At 44.8% G+C, this 24,476-nt stretch overlaps 1 protein-coding gene across 1 annotated transcript in view; it reads left to right on the top strand.

The window, feature by feature from the left end:
• Positions 1 to 17,338: 17,338 nt before the first annotated feature.
• The window catches only part of Vwa3a (von Willebrand factor A domain containing 3A), a 49,223-nt gene continuing 42,085 nt past the window's right edge, over positions 17,339 to 24,476 (top strand). Inside the window, exons 1-3 of the mRNA XM_051147178.1 lie at positions 17,339 to 17,461; positions 23,047 to 23,171; positions 23,276 to 23,353. Coding sequence (XP_051003135.1) covers positions 17,339 to 17,461; positions 23,047 to 23,171; positions 23,276 to 23,353 — 326 coding nt within the window. The remainder of the gene's footprint in view (positions 17,462 to 23,046; positions 23,172 to 23,275; positions 23,354 to 24,476) is intronic.

Raw genomic sequence — 24,476 nt, forward strand, 5'->3', positions numbered from 1 at the left:
TGTCCTGGGGTAAAACTTCTTACGCACATCTGACAAAGATCTGACCAACTCACCTCCTACATACTTGATTACTAATGTAGCTGGTGACTAGCAAGATGGGCTTACTAATCAGAACGCCACCTTTCACTGGTCACCCTAACACCACTGCTGGGCTCATCAGCTACTTCTTGTCCCAACTACTATTGTAAAGGCAGTTTTCACAAGTCTAGGCTGACATAAAAGGATTTTTCTTTTTAACAATAAGTGTAGCTGTTTAACAAACAAAGCCCATGGGAGCTGGAGAGGTGGCTCAGTGGTTAAGAGTACTGGCTGCTTTCACAGGGGACCCTTTGGTTTCCAGCACCCACATCAGGCAGCTCACAAACCCTAAGCCTGTAACTTCAGCTCCAAGAGATCCAATGCCCTCTCCTGGCCTCCGTGGGCACTGAAAACATGCGTATACTCAAAAGCACATACATACATATAAAAACACTTTTTTTTAAAGCTCAGGAGTATTGAATATTATAAGTGCCACCCTCCGAAGAACTATTACTATCTTATTGGGTATTTTTAATGTTTTTTTAGTTATTCTTTGATAATTTCTTCACATATACAATGTATTATCTTGATCCTGTCCACTTCTAACCCCTCTCACTCTCCCACACCCCTCCAAACATGTGCACCTTCCACCTTCTCATCTCCTTTGTAACTTTTTCTTAATAGCCTATCAAATCCAATCACTGCTGCCTGCATCACAAGAGCAGCCTACCAGCAAGCACACCCCTGATGAAAGGTCGCTACCTACCTCCCACAGCCATCAATTGCCTGCAACTCCTCCGCTGAGATAAAGGGATTTTCTTCCTCAGATAATATTCACTAGTGTAAAAGTAGAGCCTCATGACTTAGTGGGTATTCCACCAGGCGTTGTACAGTTGTTTAGCTTAACAATAAGAGGTGATATTTTACATACACACACATGCATCAAGACTTTTTTAGGTGGTATTCCATCTTATAAATAATATCTGTGTGCACATCATTTCCCTATGAGAGATTTGCAAGGGGGGGGAGGAGGTTTGAGGCTTTTTGTTTTATTTTTTGCTCTTATGCAGAATGCTGCTGTAAACTCAGATTACAAAAAGCTTCCCAGATGCCAATATTTTACAGTCTACCATTCTGTTAAGGCAGTTCATATTTTGTAGGGTGCTGTGGGTGAATAATAATGGGATCAGTATATTTAGGGAAAGAAAGTCACAGTAAATCATGTGGGCTGTGCACTTCTGTGTCATCGTCACCCTCTTCCTGGGCAGAAAGAGGAGAGGCTCTAAAAACTGAGGGTCACAACAGTGAAAGCTGTCCGGGCTTTGTAAGTACTAATTGGGGTAAATTTGAGCTTCAAACCCAGGTCCCCTGACTTCAGATTTGGGACTCCTGCTGTCTGACATTGCCAGTTTTGGCTAGTCTAAAGGAATAAAAATAGCTTGTCCCAGTTGCATGATTTCCTTGGCTCTAGCATTAGAAGCTAAATCCACGGTTTGTTTCTAGGTGTAGAATGCACAAAAGCTGGTCCCTGTCTAAAAGTCGCTTTTTATTAATAGCACCTGGTGAATGTTGTCTACTTTGTTCAAAGAAAAAATGGAATAATATACTCAAATTGCCTTTAGCCTCTCAGGGTTTCCTTCTGGTCAAGGCTTCTCTTTGCAGTCATTATCCATGGTAGTATATAGTGGTAGCATCCTTAATTGGTAAAACTGACAAGACCACCCATTGGTTTCTAAGGCTTTCTCAGGATTTGAGCCCCAGGAAAACAGCTCCAAACAGGTCGCTCCCCATTTTCCACCAAGGGCACTTAAAAGTCAGCCACAGTCTTCTTCCCAACCCATGCATGTAGCCATCCATGCATCTGTTGTCTGTCCACACGTCACTGATGACACTTGAGTTGTCACATGCCAGATGGTACAGTGTCTTTACTGTGTCCATCCCACACATGGGGTGTGACAAATTGGTGAGCTAGGAACTCCCATGCTGTACCAAGGACCCATCTCCTTTTAGGTCTCACCATATCACCCAAGGTGTTGCTACCAAGCATGGAACAGGTCTCTATCCTTTCTAATTTGCATATTCTGGTTTCTCGATGTCTGTTTTCTGGACACCATCCTCTGCCTGGTGGATTCCCTCAGAGATATTTGAACCTCACACTCACAGTTAAAACACAAAGAACGAGGAGGGAAGAGTGGGCTCTGGTAAGAGCCCTTGCTGTGCAACCACGAGGACCCAAGTTCGGATCTCAGCACTTATGAAACAAACCAAGTGTGGTCTTGTGCATTTCTGTAGACACTGGTGCTGCCAGCCTAGCCAAAAAACATGAGACTCAAGGACAGACCCTACCTTAAACTGGAGAGTGTTAGGAAGACACCTGCAACCTTGATGTAGCCTCTACAGATGTGTGTGGATGCATAAGTCACAGTCACACAAAAGCAAAAAGCAAAACCGCCCCTTTCTCCAGACCCTGTGCCTTCATGGCTGATCCCACCTGGCTGCAGAGCTAAACAGCAGCTTGTATAATCAGTCATACAAATGGTTCAGGGAACATAGTGGCATGTTTTTTTTAATTAATTTTATTAATTTATTCAGATTACAACACAATTGTTATCCCATCACTTGTATCCTCCCATTCCTCCCTCCCTCCTACTTCCACCCTATTCCCCTCCCCTAGGTCTAAGACCGAGGGGGAGCATAGTGACATGTGACCAAGGAGCCACTCTTAGGACTTAGCTGGAGCTCCTAGGAAGAAAGCTCTATCAGTGTTGCTAGGTTGTCGGGGGAGAAATTGGTGCAACTGTGTCCAGATTTTCCTGTCAAACCTGAGCAGCTTTGGCCTGAGAGAATGGAGCCATCACAGAAGAAAGGGAGCTGAGGCATAGAGACCATTTTCTTAACATCGTATTAGTGAAGAAAGAGCTGCCTGGATGTTGGTGTTACTTAAGCAGCACCTCCCCCCGCCCCCTCCCCCCACCCCTTAAGCCTGTTTGAGTTAGTTTCTGTCTCTTTTAATTGAAAGGAGCTTAATAAGCTCCCACCGTCCTCTTGACATTAAACACAGTCCTCTCCTTTAGCTTGTCACTCTCTTAGTCAGCAGTTTAAAAACAACTGACTTTCTGCTGCTTCTTAACCCCACAAGGAGCACCTGTTCTTGAGTTTGAAGTAAAGGAAAACACAAATTAACCTCTCAAAAACATATCCCGCCACAGTGTGAGGATAATGTTACCAGGTGAGAGCTCTTAAAAGAAAGATCAGAGACGGATGAATGGACCCTGACCAGCTTCGAAGAACTAATGGTAAGAAAACAGATACACCTACCCAGGCAGTGAGTGGTACCTGGCCTGTAATCCCAGCACCTGGGAGGCAGAGGCAGGCACATCTCGAGTTAGAGACCAGCCTGGTCAACACATTGAGTTCCAGACTGCTAGGACTACACAGAGAGACCCTATTTCAAAAAGCTGAGAGGGGTGGGGCTAAAGGGAGGGAAGAGAGACAGAGAGACAGAGACAGAGAGAGCACATAACCCCCTGCTGTGCTTATGCGATCCACACTCTAAAGAGCTACAGAAGACGGAATGCTGAGTGTGGTGGCATGTGCTTGTAGTCCCTACAATTGGGAGGCTGAGGCAAGAATGGCTCAACACCAAAAGCCAGTCTTTAAAAGGGGGAGCGTGTGGGGGTGGCAGGGTACTCACAGCTTTCTCCTCCTCTCTGTTGGTCTCTATAAACCTTCCTCAGCTTGCTTTGTAGCACAGGCATATCCAGAATGTGCTGTGTAAGCTCAATTAAAAGAAAGCAACAGTTCTCAGTGTTGAATTTTCTTTGAAATGTTTAAAAAAAAAAAAAAATCAAGCCAGGCATGGTGGTGCACACCTTTAATCCCAGCACTCAAGAGACAGACGCAGGCAGATCTTTGTGAGTTCGAGGTCAGCCTAGTCTACAAAGTGAGTCTAGGACAGCCATGGCTGCACAGAAAAACTCGTTCTCAAAATACAAAAAACAAAAACAAAAATCAAAACAAAAACATTATCTCAGAAGCAAAGGAGATAGGGGAAGGAAATTACTTGTGTGGGATCCTTGTATTTTAAAAATTAATGCCAAAAAGTTAGCCAGCTTCCATCCAGGATCCCTACTCCACCCTTTGCATAATCTCATTGTATACAAACTGGCCTTGAACTTGAAATTCTGTAGCTGTGGCCTCCCTTCTAGGATTTCCCTAAAGGTGAGCACATGGCCCCTCTCACTTATCTTCATATCATAGCCCACTGGACACTCAGAGTCCTGTGATTCCCTCACTTCTTTCTGACCTGCCCCTTGCCTGCCTCGCTGGCGTCAGCTGAGTGCCACATGCCCTGAATTTACTCGGGGTGTGTATAGCCCAGAGAACCTGACTATCAATTAACACTTTCTATTTGGGAAGTTTGGTCATTTCTGATCTGGCCTGGAATGAACACCTGAAAGGTAAGTCACCAGGTCTCAGGATTTCTAGCTTCTGAAGCAAAAGGTTCCAGAAATGAAGACTGACTTAAGAATGACCGGGATCAGAAGAGCTTAGCCACTTGCTAGCTGCGGGCCCTGGGTGGATCTCCTCCTCTCAGTCAGCCTCTGTGGAAGGATTCACAGGAGTCTGACACTACAAGCCAAGCTCTGGTTACATCACAATCACTTGAGGCCATTGTTAAAGGGTCCTGTCGCCACACTGTGGCACAGTTCTGACCCACTCTCCTAAATGAGATCGGGCAACCCAGGTGATTCCTCTGCATCCCTGGTTTGGGGAACTGCTGGAGTCAAGAGCCTTAGTAGCACCTCTCTGAGGAGTCACTGATCTGCTGACTCTGGGTGGTGCTGGCCCTTGTGTGGGTGGAGGCTGCAAGATCTCTCCCAGGGCTGGTTCCTGGTTCTCTGGGGAACTAAGGAGGAAAGCTCTTGGGCTACCCTTGTGTCTTTCCTCCATTCTTGCCAAAAGAAGGCAGCAGACAGCAGGGCTCTAGTGGCCTAAACCATAGACTGGGCTGACCTAGAGGTTCAAAGAGTAGAAAAGAGGGCCATGTCCTGTCTTTATAGAGGGGCAGAAATACAGCTTAACCTGGCAGAAGGGCTTACAGCAGCCGAGGAGTCCCTTCTTCCCTGGGGTGAGCAAGCTCTTTGCCTTTCCCTGCCCCAAGCTGCCATGGTGCAGTCTGTTGCCTTGGAGACCAGCTAACACTCATCTCACAGGCAAGCTGCACTGTAAAGTTGTTTGGAGGAGGTTGGAGCAACTAGAAGTGAGAGCCTGGAGAAGAGAGGTCCCGTTGTGCCTTCTCCCAACGATGAAGACATCCCATACATGAAGAATTGCAGATGGAGGTGAGTGTCCCAAGGGTTGGCAAGTGGGAAGAGAGTGGTTACGCCTTGGCCAAATGAGAAAGATTTGTGGACGAGGTGCAAGGGCTCGGTGGCAGGTACCAAGGCAACATGATACAGGGCGGTGCAGGGAAATCAGGACTTCCAGTTCCCACTGTGGGGTTACAGGTAACACATAGGATTCTGGGTTTCTTAACAGAGGGGGGTAATGGGTGTTTGTAGATACAAATAGTAAAGTATGTGAGCAAGGGTTGCTAGGGAACAGAAAAGGGTGTGGTGAAGGTGGAGAAGCAAGAAAGGAATGGATTGTGAAGGAATGGCGAGCCTTGGGTCTCAGAGCTCCAAGGAATTTGCTAGGTTTCTGTGCAAGAGCAATGAGGGAATGTACATATGGCTCACTCAGCTAACAGGGATTGCACGGAAGCACTAGGAGTAACTGCAATTAGAAAACAAGGCTTGGGTGCTGGAGAAACAGCTAAGCAGGTTAAGAGCACTGGCTGTTCTTCCAGAGGACCCAGACTCAGTTCCCAGACCCTATATGGCAGCTCACAACTGTCTGCAACTCTAGTTCCAGGGATCCCGTGCCCTCTTCTGGCTTCCTCCAGGGCCAAGCACACACGTGATGCATATACATACATGCATGCAGACAAAATGCTCAAACACTTAAAAATAAAACCTTAAATCTACAATAACAACAAAACAAGCCACAGGCCAATGAGATTGCTCAGCAGATAAAGGCACTTGCTAACTTCACAACCTAAGTTTAATTCCTGGGGCCCACATGGTGGAAGGAAAGAACCAACTCCTCCAAGTTGTCCTCTGACTATAGGTACACTGTGGCTTGTGCGTGCAGGTACACACACACACACACACACACACACACACACACACACACACACACACATGCTAAATAAATACATATATAAGTGTTAAAAGTGTAAGCCCTCCAGATGGCCTTTTCATGGACAGATATGTGAAAACATCCTACATTCTGAAATTAGGCAACTGGCAAGTTAGCTGAAGGCTTTCTTTTATCCAGTAACAGTGTGCTTTGGCCAAAATGCTAATCTGCCCATGGGATCAGCTCAAACATTCTCCTCTGGTCCCACTAGTCACCCAGGGCAGTGTATCCCTGACACACCCCCTTTGCTGAACCCCATACCAATCACAGCGATTGGAAAACAGAAGCTAAGACTAATTGGAACCCTCAGACAATAGCCTGCTCTGGAAAAGAAAGGGATCAGCACTAGCTGGGGGACATCCAGGCCGCCCATAGAGAGAATAGGCATTTCATCCTGCTGTCAGAGGGGTCCTCGGTCCTCATGAATTATGAAGACAGCATTTTAAATTTTTATTTATTTTTCCTATGTAGCTCTGGCTGTCTTGAAACTCACTATGTAGACCAGGCTAGCCTCAAACTCTGCTACCTACCTCTGCCCTCCCAATTGCTGGAATTAAAGGCATGCACCACTAATAGCAGCAAAGATAGCAGTTTTTAAAAGTTTCTTCCTCATGGTTTAAAGGTATTTTCTCTGCAAATTTCAGGATTTCCTTGTTTTTAATAACTGAGTAATATTCCATTGTATAAATGGACCACAGTTTCTTTATCCATTCTTCAACTGAGGGACATCGAGGTTGTTTCCAGATTCTGGCTATTATGAATAAGGCTGCTATGAACATGGTTGAGCATATGTTCTTGTGTTGTGGAGCGTCTTTCAGTTTATATTCCAAGGAGTGGAATAGCTGGGTCTTGAGGTAGCCCTATTCCCAGTTTTCTGAGATAGCACCAGGTAGATTTCCAAAGTGGCTGTACTAGTTTGCATTCCCACCAGCAATGAAGGTGTGTTCCCTTTTCTCCACATCCTCACCAGCATGTGGTGTCACTTGAGTTTTTGGTCTTAGCCATTCTGATGGGTGTAAGATGGAATCTCAGAGTCGTTTTGATTTGCATTTCTCTGATGACTAAGGAGGTTGAGCATTTCTTTAAGTGTTTCTCAGCCATTCCGTATTCCTCTGTTGAGAATTCTCTGTTTAGTTCTGAGCCCCATTTCTCAATTGGGTTATTTGGTTTGGTGGTGTTTAATTTCTTGAGTTCTTTATATATTTTGGATATTAGACCTTTGTCAGATGTAGGGTTGGTGAAGATCTTTTCCCAGTCTGTAGGCTGTCACGGTTGTCACTTTGTTCTGTTGACAGTGTCTTCTACCTTACATAAGCTTCCCAGCATCATGAGGTCCCATTGATTAATTGTTGACCTTAGGGCCTGGGCTGTTGGAGTTCTGTTCAGGAACTTGTCTCCTGTGCCAATGAGTTCCAGGCTCTTCCTCACTTTTTCTCTGATTTTATGTTAAGGTCTTGGACTTGACTTTTGTGCATGGTGATGAATATGAATCTACTTGCGTCTTTCTACATGTAGACATTCAGTTAGACCAGCACCATTTGTTGAAGATGCTGTCCTTTTTCCATTGAATAGATGAATAGATGGAACTAGAAATGATCATCCTGAGTGAGTTAACACAGACCCAGAAAGATACACATGGTATATACTCACTTATAATTGGACACTAGCTCAACTGGGATGTCCCCTGAAAGTCTTCATGTATCAGGAGATAATTGGGACTTCCTGTTGGGACTCTTAGGTGAGAGAGGTAAGGGAGAATGGGGAAATAGAAGGATCCAGAGGGTCCTAGAAACCTACAAGAAGACCAATAAGGCTGACGGATCTGGACCCGGGGGTCCGGCTCAAACTACCGTACAACCAAGGATAATGCATACAGTAAACCTAGAACTCCTATTCAGATCTAGCCAATGGACAGCACATTCTCCACAGTTGTGTGGAGAGCAGGAACTGACTCTGACATGAACTCTGGTGCCTCCTACTTAACCACCTCCCCTGGGTGGGGGTGGCCTGGTGGCACTAGGAGGAGGAGTAAGCAGGCTACCAGCATGAGACCTGATGGGCTGTGATCATATGGTGAGGGAGGAGATCCCCTTCTGTCACAGACCTGTGGGAGGGGAATAGGATGAAAGGGGGAGGGAGGGAGGAACAGGAAGATACAAGTGAGGGGATAACAATTAAAATGTAATCTGAATAAATTACTTAAATAAAAAAAGATTGTAATTCCATTAAAAATATAAATAAATAAAGGTATTTTCTCATAGAAGGTACACTTGGGTGGCTAGTTTGTCCTTGAGGACATCCTGGCATTCTCCTGTATCTAGTGGCCTTTCTCCTTGTGATAAGATTTAGAGGCAAGGGACAGGAACATTGCATACATTAACAGCAAGAGAACCCAGAAGTCCAGTGGGTAGCAGCACGCTCTGTGGACTGTGGTGAGACCCCATTGCCTCATCCTCACCAGCTCTCCGTTGCTGTGCTACCCTCCCTGCATTGATTCAGTGACTCTCATTGAGCAGCTGTTGTGCTCTAAGTGTTGTTTTCATGCACCATAGTCTCGTGGTGCGTGTCCCTGCCCTCAGGTGTCTTCAATGAGAGGAAAGAGACAGACAGTAAACACAGAAAAGATGAGCTACAGCTGGAAATGCAGAGGCAGACAAGCTTGCATTTGTACCCAGGCCTGAAGGGAAGGCTGCATCTTGTACACACACACACACACACACACACACACACACACACACACACACACACACACACACACACACACACACACACACACACACCTCTCCCAAGAGCAGCACCCTCCCAAGAGGCACATTATAAAAGTACACGGATGGATTACTGCCTCCCGTCCATACTGAGGTGCATGCTGGAGGAATCTGGCACAAACCCCAGTTACTTGGGGAAAGGGAGCCTCCATTGAAAAAATGCCTCCATCAGATTGGCTTGTGGACCATTATCTTCATTGATTCATGTGGGAGGCCCTGCCCACTGTGGGTGGGGCCACTTCTGGCAGGTGGTCCTGGTTGTGTAAGAAAGGCTGAACAAACCTTGGGGAGCAAGCCAGTGAGCAGTGTTCCTCTACCTCTGTGTCAGCTCCTGCCCGGGTTCCTGCCCTGGCTTCCCAGTAAATGAGCCCCTAAAACGAGCCCTTTCCTTCCCCAAGTTGGTTTTGGTTAGTGTTTTGTTGTGTGTGGGGGTGGTGGTGGTAGGGTGTTAGTTAATTTGAATGAAAAATGAAGTTATTTCCCCTCTTATTACAATATAACTTAAACACAGTTTCTCTTCCTCTCCTATCAGTGTTTTTTCAGAGCAACAGAGGAACAAACTAAGACAGTAGTTGTCTACATTTTTGTCATACTTGGCCGGCATTTGGCAAAGCATTTTCACAAGGTTTTGGGGTTTTGTTTTGTTTTGTTTTTTTGTTTGTTTGTTTTTAGCTTTTGACAGTGGAGTTAGTGGGCAGGGGTGAGTTACAATTCCCATACTAAAAAATCAGAAGTCCAGGCTCTGTCTAGCACATGGCATTGTTAGTTTTATCTAGTCAGCCCTCATCTATTTGCCCACACAAGTCACCCCAGAACCTACTGGCTTAGGCCTATTAATTCACTGCAAACTGTTAATGACTCACCAAGGAAAAGGGATGAAGACACTGCGGGGTTCCAGTGTTTTGGGATGTTTTCAAATCCACGCCATAGGGATGGTCTCCAGTAGATCTTGCTGAGGAGAAGCCAGTTGCATTACCATTTGTCCTAGCGCTTCGCCACAGATGAGCAAACCCCCAGTGAAAGTTAAAAGCCCCCAAAGGAACTGACAAGCTAAGGAGCAGAGAGTTCACGGTGAAGCCACAATCTGGTTCAGCCACTCCAGCCTATTTCTTGGAGTTTGGTGAGGAAGGAGGGAAGGATGCAAGTGACAAGAAATGTAATTAGTCAGCTTGCTTACTAGGAAGGTGGGGAAATTTAGTGAATGGCATATCTCATAGAACCTAAAAGCAGGAACAGGGTAAGTCCTACAAGTGCCTGGGATAAACAGAAATCCAAGAAGCAAGACCTTCTGTCCCTTCCTTCCTCAAAAATGTCTGTTTTCCCTGGAGATGGTGCCACATGCCTGGAATCCCAGCACTCAGAAGGCCAGGGCAGGAAAAATTGCACTTTCAATGCTAGACTGGGCTATGTCACATGACTCTTATCTCCAAAACACCAAGCACAATTCTTGTCTCTCAGCATCCACTGTCAGGCAACTTATGATATAAAGGGAATGATGCCAGTTTTTAAACTGTCATACTGGTTACTGTGAAACCTAGAAAGAGAGGAACACCTTGAACAATGAAGGCAGGAACTAACAGTGAGTTTATATTCTTAAATGAGCCATCTACCTAATAGAGTGAATCAATTAGGTAAACTAAGGGCCAGTCACCATATCCTGTAGCTGTCTGTGGCAAGAGACATCAGAGGACCTCTAAGCTCAAGGAACATCGCAAAAGAGGAGGCAAAAAGAAAAAAGAGCTGGAGGAGATGGGGAGGGTTGTAGAAGATTTTCTCAAAGGTGTGACATGGCTATTGCAATCTTGAACTCTACAGCTGTACTTATTAGTACAAGACTCCACAAGCTAAGCTCAACAAGATTAGAGGATGGATTAGACATCAGGAATGAACATCATGAACAGGTGGTGGCTTCACTAAGCCAGAGGATGGAAGACAGGTCTGCATGGAACTGTAGGGATTCTGCCACTGGAGCAGCAGCAGCCAGATCAAGGCCACCACTGCAGCTCCTGTGCTGGCCACAGCTTCAGCCAGAGCAAAGTGGATGGGCTTTGGAGACACACACACTCACACACACTGACTCAGTGGCCTGCGGCTGTCCACTGCCCACACACACACACACACACACACACACACACTGACAGAATACCTTCCCCCAGCTTCGGGGAGCCCACTACCTACCCACCCCCTCCCCCCGCCCGTCTTTTATCAGAAAGAGGAGGAGGAGGAGAAGGAAGAAGAAGAAGAAGAAGAAGAAGAAGAAGAAGAAGAAGAAGAAGAAGAAGAAGAGAAGAAGAAGAAGAAGAAGAGAGAAGAAGAAGAAGAAGAAGAAGAAGAAGAAGAAGAAAGAAAAGAAGAAGAAAGAAGAAAGAAAAATGAAGAAATAGAGCTCAGACTCCAACGCTTTGGAGACACAAACTCTCACACTCCTGTAGGGATTTCTCCACTGCCCCTGCCTCAGTGGCCTGCTGCTGCCCACTGCCCCCCTCAATTCCTCAGGTTTAGGGGTAGTCTAAATGTATAGTAAGCTTTATTATGTGTGAACAACACAGCTTGTCTGGCAACTGCCTCGCCATATATGCAGGATTTGAAAACTCAGCCCCAAACATAGGAGAAGTAGGATTTTTATAGTCCCAAAACTGCAAGGCTAGGGGTAGTTTCCAAGGATTGGGGGATTTTCAGAAGAATTTGGTTACATAGGAGCTTTGGCAGAATATCTCAAAAATTATTTGGTAGACGTTTATTTGAAGGTCAGGATATAGTCAGGGAGTGAGTCAAATTCCAGAAAATTATCAAGACATGGTCAAACTTTTTGTTTTGTTTTGTTTTGTTTTTGTTTTTTGAGACAGGGTTTCTCTGTGTAGCCTTGCCTGTCCTGGACTCACTTTGTAGACCAGGCTTGCCTTGACCTTGCAGAGATCTGCCTGCCTCTGTCTCCCAAGTGCTGGGATTAAAGGCATGTGCCACCACCACCCAGCTCCATGGTCAAACTTTTTACAGAAAATAGGAATGAACTTATTTTGACTTTGTAACAAGATGGCTTCTAATCTTAAAATGAAGTTAGGCTGGCTCATCAGGTAGAAATATTTTAATGCATTATAAAAGGTTTGCTTGGTAGATGAAAGAATGTTAGGTCAGACACAGTGAAAAATTATGTGAACCAAAAATTTGCCAAAGCTGAGAGTGGTGGCACATGCCTTTGATCCCAGGCACTTGGGAGGCAGAGGCAGGTAGATCTCTGTGAATTAGAGGTCAGCCCGGTCTACAACTGCATGGATCTCTCTGTGAATTAGAGGTTAGCCTGGTCTATAGTAGTGACCAGCACAGCCAAGGCTACACTGAGAAACTCTGTCTTGACAGAAAAAAAAAATGCCCCAAATAATTAGATTTTCAATCCATTCTAATCCTCCACAATCATAAATTTCTCATTAGTCCAGTCAGTCTTGGGAAGTCTATAACAAGGATGTGTCTTGGGTATGAGGGATGGGAGCTGGGAGTGGGGCTGGTGGGGAGAGAGTGGACCTTCAGTTCAGAATACCAATGTCTGGAGCCATAATGAGGTTTCTGGGTTCTTGCTATACAAGCGAGAGTCACTGCAGGTGGATAGCACAAATAATGAACGTGTGTAAGATTGCCTGGGAAGAACGGAGACATGAGAAGAGGATTATCCTGATTAGCTTTATGTCAACATGACATATACTAGAGTCTCCTGCAAAGAAGGACTCTTGAGAAAATGCCCCCATAAGATCTGTCTGAAGGCAAGTCTGTCATGTGTTTTTTTGATTGATGATTGATGTGAGAGGGCCTAGCTCACCAGGTATGGTGTCACTCGGGGGCAGGTAGTCCTGGACAGTATAAGAAAGCAGGCTGAGCAAGCCATGGGATGCAAGCAACATGGCTTCTGCTTTTGTTCCTACTTCCTGGCTCAGTGATGGAGTGTCATCTGAGAGTTTTAAGGTGAAATAAACCCTTTCCTCCCCAAGTTCCTTTTGGTCATGGTGTTACCTCACAGCAACAGAAACCCTATGACAAAGATGGTGTGCGTGACATAGCCTCAGCGAACATCGCTTAGGAGGCACACAGAGAGAAGAGCCTGGGAAGGAACAGGCAAAGAGTGAAGATGCTCCAGAGAACAGCTCCATGAAAATCGTGTGAGGGAATAGCCACCCATCCACCTTCCTACACATGGCTTTCTGGTCTAGGTAATTGATTCAGGCCCTTTGTGCTGAAGTCCAGATTCCCTCAGGATGAATCTGCTTGCTCAGCCTTAGATACCATAACCAAAGCAGCTTGGGGAGGAAAGGATTTATTCAGCTTCCACATCACAGTCCATCATCAAAGGAAGTCAGGGCAGGAACTCAAGTGGGGCAGGAACCTGAAGGCAGGAGCTGATGCAGAGGCCATGAAGAGTGCTGTTTATGTGTTTGCTCCTCCTGTTTGGCTCAGCCTGCTTTCTTACAGAACCCAGGACCACCAGACCAAGGATGGCACCACCTATAATGAACTGGACCCTCCGCCATCAATCACTAAGAAAATGCCCTACAGGCTTGCATACAGCCTGAACTTATGGAGACATTTCTCTCTTCTCAAATGACTTTAGCTTGTGTCAAGTTGACATAAAGCTACCTGGCACAGCTACTGATTCAGGAAGTTGTGGCTTGCATTCACTAAGGATTAACTCTTTGATCATAAGCTCCCACAGAGAACATAGCTTCCTCTGAGTACTTCCCCTTCCTCCCTCTTGAAATCCCTATATTCTGGCCCAGCACTCTTGTGTTTCATCCTTGAATAGGCTGAGCTCTCCTCCTGCAGGATATTGCTGCTCTCCCAGCTCCTCCAGCTCTCCACAGCCTTAGCATGGTCTCCCCCTTGTCATCCTTCAAGAGCTGTGAATTCAAAAGACGCCCCCTAGACTCTTCTCCTATGTAAAGATGACCTATTCCCCATGCTTCACTGTCATAGCACCCTGTTCTTCCCTTTGTAGCATTTGCTAGTGTGCAACTACTGATTTATTTATTTAATTAATGTATATGAGTGCTTTATCTGCATGTAAACATGCATGCCAAAAGAGGGCATTGGATCTCATTATAGATGGTGATGACAACCATGTGGTTGCTGGGAGTTGAACTCAGGACCTCTGGAAGAGCAGGCAGCACTCTTAACCACTGAGCCATCTCTCCAGCCCCTTTAAAATATATTTTAATGGAAATAGAATTATATCACTTTCCTCTTCTCTTTCCTCCCGCCAGCCCTTCCCAGCTACCATCTCTCCAAATTTTCTCATGTCCTTATCAAGTTGATAGCCTCTTTTTCTTTTATTATTATTATTGATGTGTGTGTGTGTGTGTGTGTGTGCACAAATATATAAATACAAGTGACTAAGTTCATTTTTTGTTTATGTCTATGGTTTCAGGGATGATTCCTCTACATTGGCCAGCCAATAAAGAGACTCATCCCTGGGAGAATCTAATTCTTATTCTTTGGGAAGTCATTAGTTGCCGTAGTTCTTTATCTAGGGTAAGACCTCTGAGAACCCTCCCTCGTCCATGATAGCATGACCATTGATAGTGCCACTGTTCTGCTCTTGTTTGTACAGCTGTTTCTAGGAGAGACCTGCACAGCAGACAGACTTCCTGGTGTCCTAGCTCTTAAAGTCTTTCCCACCAGCTCTTCCACAGTGTTCTGTGAGGCTTAGGTACCAGGGCTATGATGGCAATGTAACCACTATGGCTGGGAGCACCATGATTATTGGTTCATCTCTGCATTGTGTCCAGTTATAGTTTCCTGTGTTGGTCTCCACCTGCTCTAAAGGAATGCTTCTTTGATAAGGGTGGTGACTACACTTCTCAGTGGGTGTAAGATTTAGAACACACTATATATATTTAGAACAAAGTATATTGCTAGTATATATGGCAGTAGTACGTTCTTTTTTAAGGTCTATTACCTCATTAGCCCTAGAAAGCTGGGCCCTATATCCCTCCTGTGAGTGGGCCATTAGCCCAATTAGACAGCTATTGGTTGTCACTGACACATGAGTGCTATTTATTGTACTTTTATGGGCATCTTTCCATGCTGGTTGTTGCCATGGTTCACAGATGTTGTAGCTGAGTGGAATTGTTTAACCGCTTCCCTCCTTGGGCAGCTTGCATAGTATTTTCCGGAAACATGGAAGCCAGGTTGTTGGAAACAGACTCTCAGATCAGATCAAGCTTGAATCATTGAGTCTTGTGTCCTAAGTGTGTTGTGTCTTCATTACTAAGGGCTCACCCTCGACCCCTGAGAGGCAACCAAGGGCTGTGTCAATAGTCTATATCGTTTTGGGACTAACTTGGACTACTGTAGCCAACCATTCATTCTATAGGAGGTTTCTCATACCTAATACTGGGTTTTTTTTTAAGTCTATGATTCTTGTGGAGAACGTTGTCAGCCCAAGTGACTTCCTTTAAGCTACACACACAAACACACACACACACATGTATAATTTTAAGTAAATATAAAATAATTTGATTCTTTGAGACTTTATCAAATAACGTTGGTAAGTCCCTCTTCCCTCCTTCTTCTCCTCTATTGACCTCCCTCCCTGTAACTATTAATTTTTTAAATATTTGTGTGTGATTACACATGCATGCATACATACCAATGCACATGCATGCAGAGGTCAGAGGCCAACTTTCAGGAGCCTGTACTCTATTCCCACATAGGTTCTGAAAATTGAACTCTGGTTGTCAGACTTGGTGGCAAGTGCTTTCATGCATGACGCCAGCTCATCAACCCACTGCCAATTTTCTTTAATAGCAGTTTCCTCATCAAGAATAGAAGCCCTGAAGCTGGAGAGATGGCTCAGAGGTCAAGAACACTTGTTGCTCAGTTGGCTCCAGGCACACATGTAGTTTACTATGTATGTGCAGGCAGAGCACTCATACACATCAAATAAATCTTTTTTTTTAATGAATAGAAACTCTGTAAGAATAATAGCAATATCGATCTCAATGATTTTCAACTGAGGACAATTGTGACTACTTGGGGACATGTCTAGGGCATTTGGTGCTGTCAGAATGAAGGAGACAAGGTGCAACTGACTGACAGAGGCCAACAATGTCAGTGAGAAGCCAGGCGTGGTGGCGCACGCCTTTAATCTCAGCACTTGGGGGAGCAGAGGCAGGCGGATCGCTGTGAGTTCAAGGCCAGCCTAGTCTACAAAATGAATCCAAGACAGCCAAGGTTACACAAAGAAACCCTGTCTCGAAAAACCCAAAAACAAAAATTAAAAAAAAAAAATGTCAGTGAGCACCCTTTAGTGCACGGGCAGCCCTACTCGCCCAATACAAAAAGATCCAAGGCTAGCCAACCATGGTGGCTCTTAACCCAGAATTCAGGAGGCAGAGGTAGACCTCTAACTTTGAGGCCAGCCTGGTCTATAGAGCATGTTCTAGAACAGTCAGGGTTACATAGATACCCTGTCTTAGAAAAAACAGTGCCAGGGGAGTGCTTGCCATCTTGTTGACTGCTGTGCCGTTGCGGAGCGTGGAGCCTTACAGCCAGCAGGTGCTTGACGAGTGTTCTGTGCACTCAGGCTGAGCTGAACAAATCCAGATATCTGTTGTCTAAATGATACATTTATATTCTTGCATCAGCCAGGAAAGGAAGGTTTAGGTGGTTTCATAATGGTGACTCAAAGGAGCCATATCTTGCACAGTCAGGGTGATCCATCCCTGGAAAGCCCCTGGTAAGTGTAATTATGTGGCTTTCCAAATGAAAACAGCAGCAAGAGTTTGCTCATGAGAACTGAGGGGGAGAAGCCTTGAGGAGAGACCAGATAAGTGCTCCATGCAATATCTTACACAGAGCGGGGCTTTTGAAAGCTACCTAAACAATAATAATAATAATAATAATAATAATAATAATAATAATAATAATAATAATAATAATAATAAATCTCATGATGGAGATTGATTTACATTCAGAAATTTAGATGCACCAAGATAGGAAAGATGTCTTCTCCAAGGCTGTCAAATACAAATAGCCAAAACACTAAGAATGTAACATTTATATAATTTCTGATTGTGTCATGGTTCTTCTTGCTATAGGTAATCTATTGTACATATGTGTAATAACATAAATGTATATGTAAAAAAATAAAATAAATCTCACAAGCCACAATTATATCAAAACTCTGGAGGAATCTTTTCAGTTTCCATAAAAAAACTAGAAATGTTCTTGAGTCCTGTTAGGAGTGGTGGTGGAGGTGAGGGGGGGACACAGGGTGGAGAGGTGACGCGGGGCTGGGCACTGATCAACTCACTTTGTTTTGTAGCATGGACAGAAACACTGACAGAAGTCCACCGAAACAGCTGAACCAGAAGGCTATGAATGCACTTGCTCAAAATGCACATGATGGATTGCTGGTTACACACATTAACCAGACTCAGGACTTACTGGTAACAACCACAGTCTTTTTTTTTTTTTTTTTTCCACCAGTGATGCTACAAACCATAGCAGGGAATGCAGAATGTGCTGATCTCTTTCTTCGCTAGGACCCAGCCCTGAAAACGGGATCAAGCATTCCTCCCTATGAATGAGGAGTTTTTGTATTGGCCATACAGTTCTACCACATCTGGGAACATCATTGCATATTTAGGAACATTTGGGGGTCCTGGCTTCATTATCAATGCCTGAAGTATAAAGCATTTGATTCTAAAACTCCCCTTCCTGAGATTTACTTCTTATAGGAGTCCCTAAAACCTAGGTCCAGAAGTCAAGGTGCTGTGGGCATAGTGGGGAGGAGATCAGGCCAGAAGGCTTAACTTTAAAAAAGAAAGAAAAAAAGCCCACCCTGTAGTCTCAGGCTCAGTCCATGTACAAATGAACCATCTACCTAAGATCACTGACAACTCAGAATTTTCTCTTCCGTAGAAGCAATCGTCCCTACAAGTTATGAGTGCGAGGCAGCTGGCCTCCACCCACTAGTAAATCCACACTAGAAATAAATTCCATACCAGTCAAAGGAAATCATCCTTATATTTACAATACTAGCAATTAAACAGCCAGAAAAACAACTTGTACTTCTCTCAACAAACTTAATTAAACAGAAACAAGGAAGCCAGGAATGGAGGCACAGACCTACAATCTCTGGAGGTAGAGGCAGGAGGATCAGGAATCCAAGGCCAGCCTCAGCTCTCTGCTACTTAGTGAGCTTGAGGCCAGCCTGGGACACATAAGACGTTGTCTAAAATTTAAAAAAAAAAAAAAAAAAAAAAAAAAAAAAAAAAAAAAAAGAGGAAATTAGGAAATACAGATAATTTTAAGAAGAAGTCATTCAGCCAGGTGCGGTGGCGCACACCTGTAATCCCAGCACTCAGGAGGCAAAGGCAGGCGGATCTCTGTGAGTTCGAGGCCACCCTGGTCTACAGAGTGAGTCCAGCACAGCCAGGGCTATTACACAGAGAAACCCTGTCTCAAACTATAAATAAAAAAGAGAAAAAAAAGAAATCATTCAGTGACGTCATTTCCAATGACATGGTCCTTTGCTCCCTCTGATTTCATAGCAGACCAAGAGACTTCCCAGGTGTGGAAGGGGCCTGACTAACCTTTATCAGTTACAGACAGGCCTCTTGTCCCTTCTCTCGGAACAGAGAGAGTTGTGACTGCCCAACACTGAGCTTAGTGTTCTCTGTGTAAAATGCCCACACTACAGAACAAAGTTTCACCCGGACCAAGAAGCTATTGCAGTTAATACCCGTAGGCAAAGAGAAAAATCAGTTTTCTCCAGCAGTGTGTCTCTGGGTATATCAGCCCACTCCAGGGCAGGCCCCATGCCTAGGCGTGGTTGGCCAAGACAAAAGGAACTCAATGATTTCTTTGTAGAATTTGTATTTGGGCTTTTTCTTTTCTTAATAAACTCTTTTTTTTTTAATTTATTTATTATTATGTATACAGTGCTCTGTCTGCATGTACACCTGCAGGCCGGAAGAGGGCTCCAGATCTCACTATAGATGGTTATGAGCCACCGTGTGGTTGCTGGGAATTGAACTCAGGACCTTTGGTGGAGCAGACAGTGCGCTTAGCCTCTAAGCCATCTCTCCAGCCCGCTTCTTAATAAACTCTTGTTTGTTTATTTTGATTTTTGTTTTTGTGGAGAGGGAGTTCGGAGATAGGGGGGTTGGAGAGGACAGAACATAAAGTTGTAGGAGATGTGGAAGGAGTTGGGGGAAAGAAAAAACACGATCGAAATCATGCATCAGCTGGGCATGGTGGCCCACGCCTTTAATCTCAGCACTCAGGAAGGCAGAGGCAGGTGGGTCTCTGTGAGTTCAAGGCCAGCCTAGTCTACATAGTGAGTTCTAGCACAGCCAGGACTACAAAGGGAGACCCTGTCTGGAAGAACGTGTGTGTGTGTGTGTGTGTGTGTGTGTGTGTGTGTGTGTGTGTGTGTGTGTTTTATATGACATATAAATGTATGTCTACATAATTTATTTTAAATTTTAACTTATTTATATATAAGTATAAATATATGGGAAGCTTTTTATGTATTATATATAACTATATTATATATAATATATAACTATATTATATATGTATATATAATATAGTTATATAATTTAAAATTAAAAGTGCCCACTTTAGCATAAGAGCAGCTAGGTTATCAGTCACAAGTGACGCAAATAGGAATGAACTTTCAGATATCTACAGAGCAAAAGCCACAGACCATTTCAAGTGCAAGATAGAAAAAGGGTGTGTAATCGATGTTATGTACGAAATGTCCTGGAAGAGAACAGTGCCACCTAGTGGTCACAGTATACAGAGCCTTGTTTCCTGAAGCGTCTGCCTAAGACTTTCAGTCTCTGCCACCTAGTCTCTCAAAGGCAGGAGGGGTATTCTTGGCATTGAATCACATGATGAAAAAGTCTCTCATTCAGACAGCCGCAGTGTGTGCTCATTCAGAGAAGCAATGTAGTGTTTTTGTTACAAACTTGACTTGGTATAGCGTTCCACTGCATCCTAGCTCCCCCACCATCAGGGGTGTGACCTTAAGTTCTCTCTGCCCTAGCTTCAGAAAAGTGTCATTCTCATGGTATTACATAACTACTATATGGAAAGTGCTCAGCACTGCCTAGGTGTGATGTCAGTGTTTGCAGTCATTAGGAGTGTGTGTTCACACATCCTGAGCACTTGCTAATTTCCTTTTGAAACCAGACAGAACTGGTCTTGGGTGAAGAACGCAAGGTGAGCAACCCCAGCTGGAATGTTAGCTGCCTTTTATTTTGCCCATCTTTGTTTGGTGGCAACCCTCTGCAGACAACCATGTTGTAGTGGAGAGAACCGTTGTCAACGCAGGGTCACAATCCGTACCCTAACTTCACACTGCCCCTCACACAGTTAAGGAGAGGGGCCACTGCAGGCAAAGCTGAGACACAGAGATGCCCGAATGCTGTGCTTCTCCAGGCTTCCCCTCCTGTGTCCTCTGTCCTCTGCAGTAGACGGCTTTCAGTCTCCAATCAGCGCTCACTTGCTCACTACAGTGAAAGCCCTGATAATATGTCAGTCCAATGGCAAACCACAAGAATGCCAAGAACATACCCAGAAGGGAGCTTTGAACTGAGCTCAGGTCATGTCCACAGCCATCAGATGAGGTGTGTGTGTCTGTGTGTGTGTGTGTCTGTGTCTCTGTGTGTGTGTCTGTGTCTCTGTGTATGTGTCTGTGTCTGTGTGTATGTGTCTGTGTGTGTGTGTGTGTCTGTCTGTGTGTGTGTGTATGTGTGTGTGTCTATGGGTCTCACAGTGGGACTGAGCTGGATTCTAGACCCTCAGTTAACAATAGCTTCATAGCCTTTGACCTGAGATGAAGTGAATTATGGCCTCACTCAATCCACAGTCAAGGCAGCAGGTACTACACCGGAAGCTCCTGCCTGACCCTACCTTGCACAATTGTGCAGCTTGTACCTGCGCAGTCTGTCCTTTTATCATATCGCTTTTAATTTACCACTGTCTTAGTTACTTTTCTGTTGCAATGACAAGGCAACTTATAAAGAAAGCATTTAATGTAGGTTTGTTTGTAGGCACGGTGCTGGAGCTTATATCCAGAGACAACAAACACCATAAGGCACAGAGTCAGCTAGGATGGCATGGGCTTTTGAAACCTCAAAGTTCACCCTCAGTGACACACCTCCTCCAACAAGGCCACACCTCCTAATCCTTCCCAAACAGTTCACCAACTGGGCGCCAAATATTCAAACATATGAGCCTAGGAGGCCGTTCTCACTTGAAGCACCACAACTACACTCCAACACGTGGCTGCCTTCTCATCTTCACATACCCAGCCCCTCCAGATCTCCATATCTCCACGGCTCCACCTGGAATGTGCCTGCCCTGCTGTGTGCGGAGCTGGCTTGTTCTTAGCCTCCGGTGCCTGACTCAGAGGCCTTCTCTGGCTGCTGCTCAGCTAGGCAGCCTCCCAAAGCACCCTTGTCATCTTCCAGCCACTTTTCCTCCCGCTCTCTTATTGTAACTGTTCCCTGCTGACATTTTCCTGCATATTGAGTTTACTTCTTGTTCACTGTCCATCTAACCACACTAGAGTACAAGCTACAAGAAGACAAGAATATTTTTTACTTGCATCCTAGCCCGAGCACCAGGGATGGGACCAGTTCAAAGCCATGATTCAGAAATACCCCAGAAGAGATAAACAAGTGAAGGCAGACTCATGCTTAGGTTAAGGCTGTCCACATGCTGGCACTGGAAAGCATCGCCAGTGCTACGTGCTTGCAATGGAGCTTTGACTCCACTGCCAGTTCTACACGCGTATTCTGAACTTCCTGCTAAGTGACACAGATGTCACTAGGCACAAAGTATCGTCACACATTTGATAGCTGAGTCCTGTGACTGATAGGAATTTATTCCTCTAAACACCCACCCACTCACTGCTCTGGGGGGAGGGGCTAGAATGCCCTGGTTTCTGCTTGACCAATTAGTGTTTGTTGAGAGTCTCTTAGAATGCTAGGGGACAGAACTTACTTGGAAATTCGGAGAATAAGCAAGATCATCCCACTGACAACAAACAAGAAATTTATCCAGACCTTGATCACCACAAGGGAGGCAGCCACCATGATTTGTGCTTGCCATAGACTCAACAACAGGATGGGAAATCGAAAAATTCACATAGAAGAAAGGGGCTCCTCCAGTGCCTCTGACTGTAAGCTCTCAGCAGGTGGGGGCATGGAGGAAGACTCAACAGAAGACAGTATCTTTTGTGACTGGTTTGGGAAACATACTTGACTTCCTCCAGATGGGCCTGGGTTAGAAACTAGGGCAAAATAAAATAAAATAAGATAAAATAAAAACCATGGGAAGCTAACAGTCATTGACCAAATCCTAGCCATTCTGGGCCAATTTTTGCAGAAGTTGTGACTTTATTATTGTGTTGTCTGATCGTTGTGTGTCTGTCTGAGCACTCACATAGTAAGCTGCCCTTGAACATGTGAGCCACATTTGGGGCCTAATGAAAGGGTGGTGTTTCCAGGGCAACTCAGCCTCATGTTGGTGTTTAGCACTCTCAGCAAGGTTAGCTTTGTTGCTGTTGTGTTGTTAGTGTTTGTTTGTTTTGTTCTGTTTTTGTTTTGCTTTGCTTTCTGGTTGTTCAAGACAGGCTTTCTCAAGACGGTATAGCCCTGACTGTCCTGGAACTCGTTCTGTAGAACAAGCTGATCTGGAAGTCAGATAGATCAGCTGCCTCTGCCTCCCTAAGTTCTGGGACCAAACGCTTGTGCCACCACAGCCCGCTGATGTTGGTGCTTTGAGGCAGGGCCTTGCTCTGTAGCCCAGGCTGGCTTTGAGCAGCCTCCCAAGTGCTGGGATTACTGGCCTGGACCACTCTGCACAGTTAGCAAGAAGAATTTTTAGAATACCTTGGGATGGGGTCTCTCAGAATTCACAACCCTTGGATATCTGCATGGGAGGAACCAAGAGCGCCCTTGTCTGTGTTCTCCTGGTCACTGTTCCCTGTCCAACTCTGCTTTCTGCCTTGTAGAGGCTGCAGGAAAGTGAGACTCGGGCCTCAGCTCTGGAAGACCCTGAAGACTGGCTTTCAACTCACAGTTTACAGTTTGAGAAACTCACCTTAGCTGACCTGATAAGCCAGGGCACAGTTGAGCTGTAAGTCTAAAATCCTTCCACCCTTCCCCGCAAGCTCCCTAAAGCTACGGTGGCACACCCAGCCCTGAGCCTGAGAAACCCCAAATAAAGCTTTGCTCTTTCAGGGAGGAGCAAAGCAATGCTGTGCCCAAAGTGCATTTTTCTACACAGACCATCCACCACTTTGAATCAAGGCTTTCTGAGTAAGTTCCCAGTGTCCCCCAGTACCCCAGAACTTGAGGCTTCACCTCATTTCATAGCCTGCAAGTGACTGGTACCATACAGCCATTCCAGTGGATCTTAGGCTTGTCTTGTCTACCTATAGTTTTGCCCTTTTCTCAAACGTGAGAGTGTCGGACTAGATTGACATCTCTAGGCCTTTGAAACCCTGGTGACTTCCAACAAATGCCTCAGATGTCCCAGCTTTATTTGCTGTTAATGGCTGAGAGCTTTGTCAGACTGCTACAGCTCTCATGCTGGCATATGTGTGCCAGGTATGTGCCCAACTCACAGACCAATTGTTTTTATCTCATGTGTATAAGTGTCTTGCCTGCATGTGTGTCTGTATATACGTGTGCCTAGTATCCAAAAAGTCCAGAAGAGGGTATTGGATCTCCTGGAACTGGAGTTACAGATGGTTATGAGCTGTCCTGTGGGTGCTGAGAATTGAACCTGGATGCTCTGCAAAAGCACCAAGTGCTCTTAACTGCTGACCCATCTCCCCAGCCCCACCTAAATCAATAGCACAAGTAACACACACACACACACACACACACACACACACACACACACACATCTTCTGATAATCAGCAGACAGGATGGCTAGCTAAAGTTTCCTGAAAAGCTATGATGATAATTAACAACTAACATTTATCAGTGTGCCAGAAGCTCTGCTAAGGGCTGCCTACAAGATCTCATTTCATCCTTACAACTGTCCAAAACATTGTATTGCTCTCAAACTAATTACCAAAAGTCAAAGGAGTTAATCAAAAGGTGATTGTTCAACTATTATGCATAGTGTGACCAGTTACTGGGAATTATCAAAATGTTTTAGTTATAAATTTTATAGAAAGTTTTTGGGGGTCAGAATGTTTTAAATACTTGATATTTAGTTGGTTCATTTGTTTGTTTGTGACAGGGTCTGTGCAGCTCAGACTAGCCTTGAACTTGAGATCCTCCTGCCTCAGCCTCCTGAGTCACTGGATTACACATATGTAAAGTTCTATACTATTTGGCTCTGTTGTTTTGAATGTTGTAAATTCAATATCTTGCTTTTATTTGTTCTTTGAGAGTTTAATACACATATGCAATTAAATATGGTCATAT

The sequence above is a fragment of the Acomys russatus genome, chromosome 5, assembly GCF_903995435.1.
Source record: "Acomys russatus chromosome 5, mAcoRus1.1, whole genome shotgun sequence".
Lineage (NCBI taxonomy): Eukaryota > Metazoa > Chordata > Mammalia > Rodentia > Muridae > Acomys > Acomys russatus.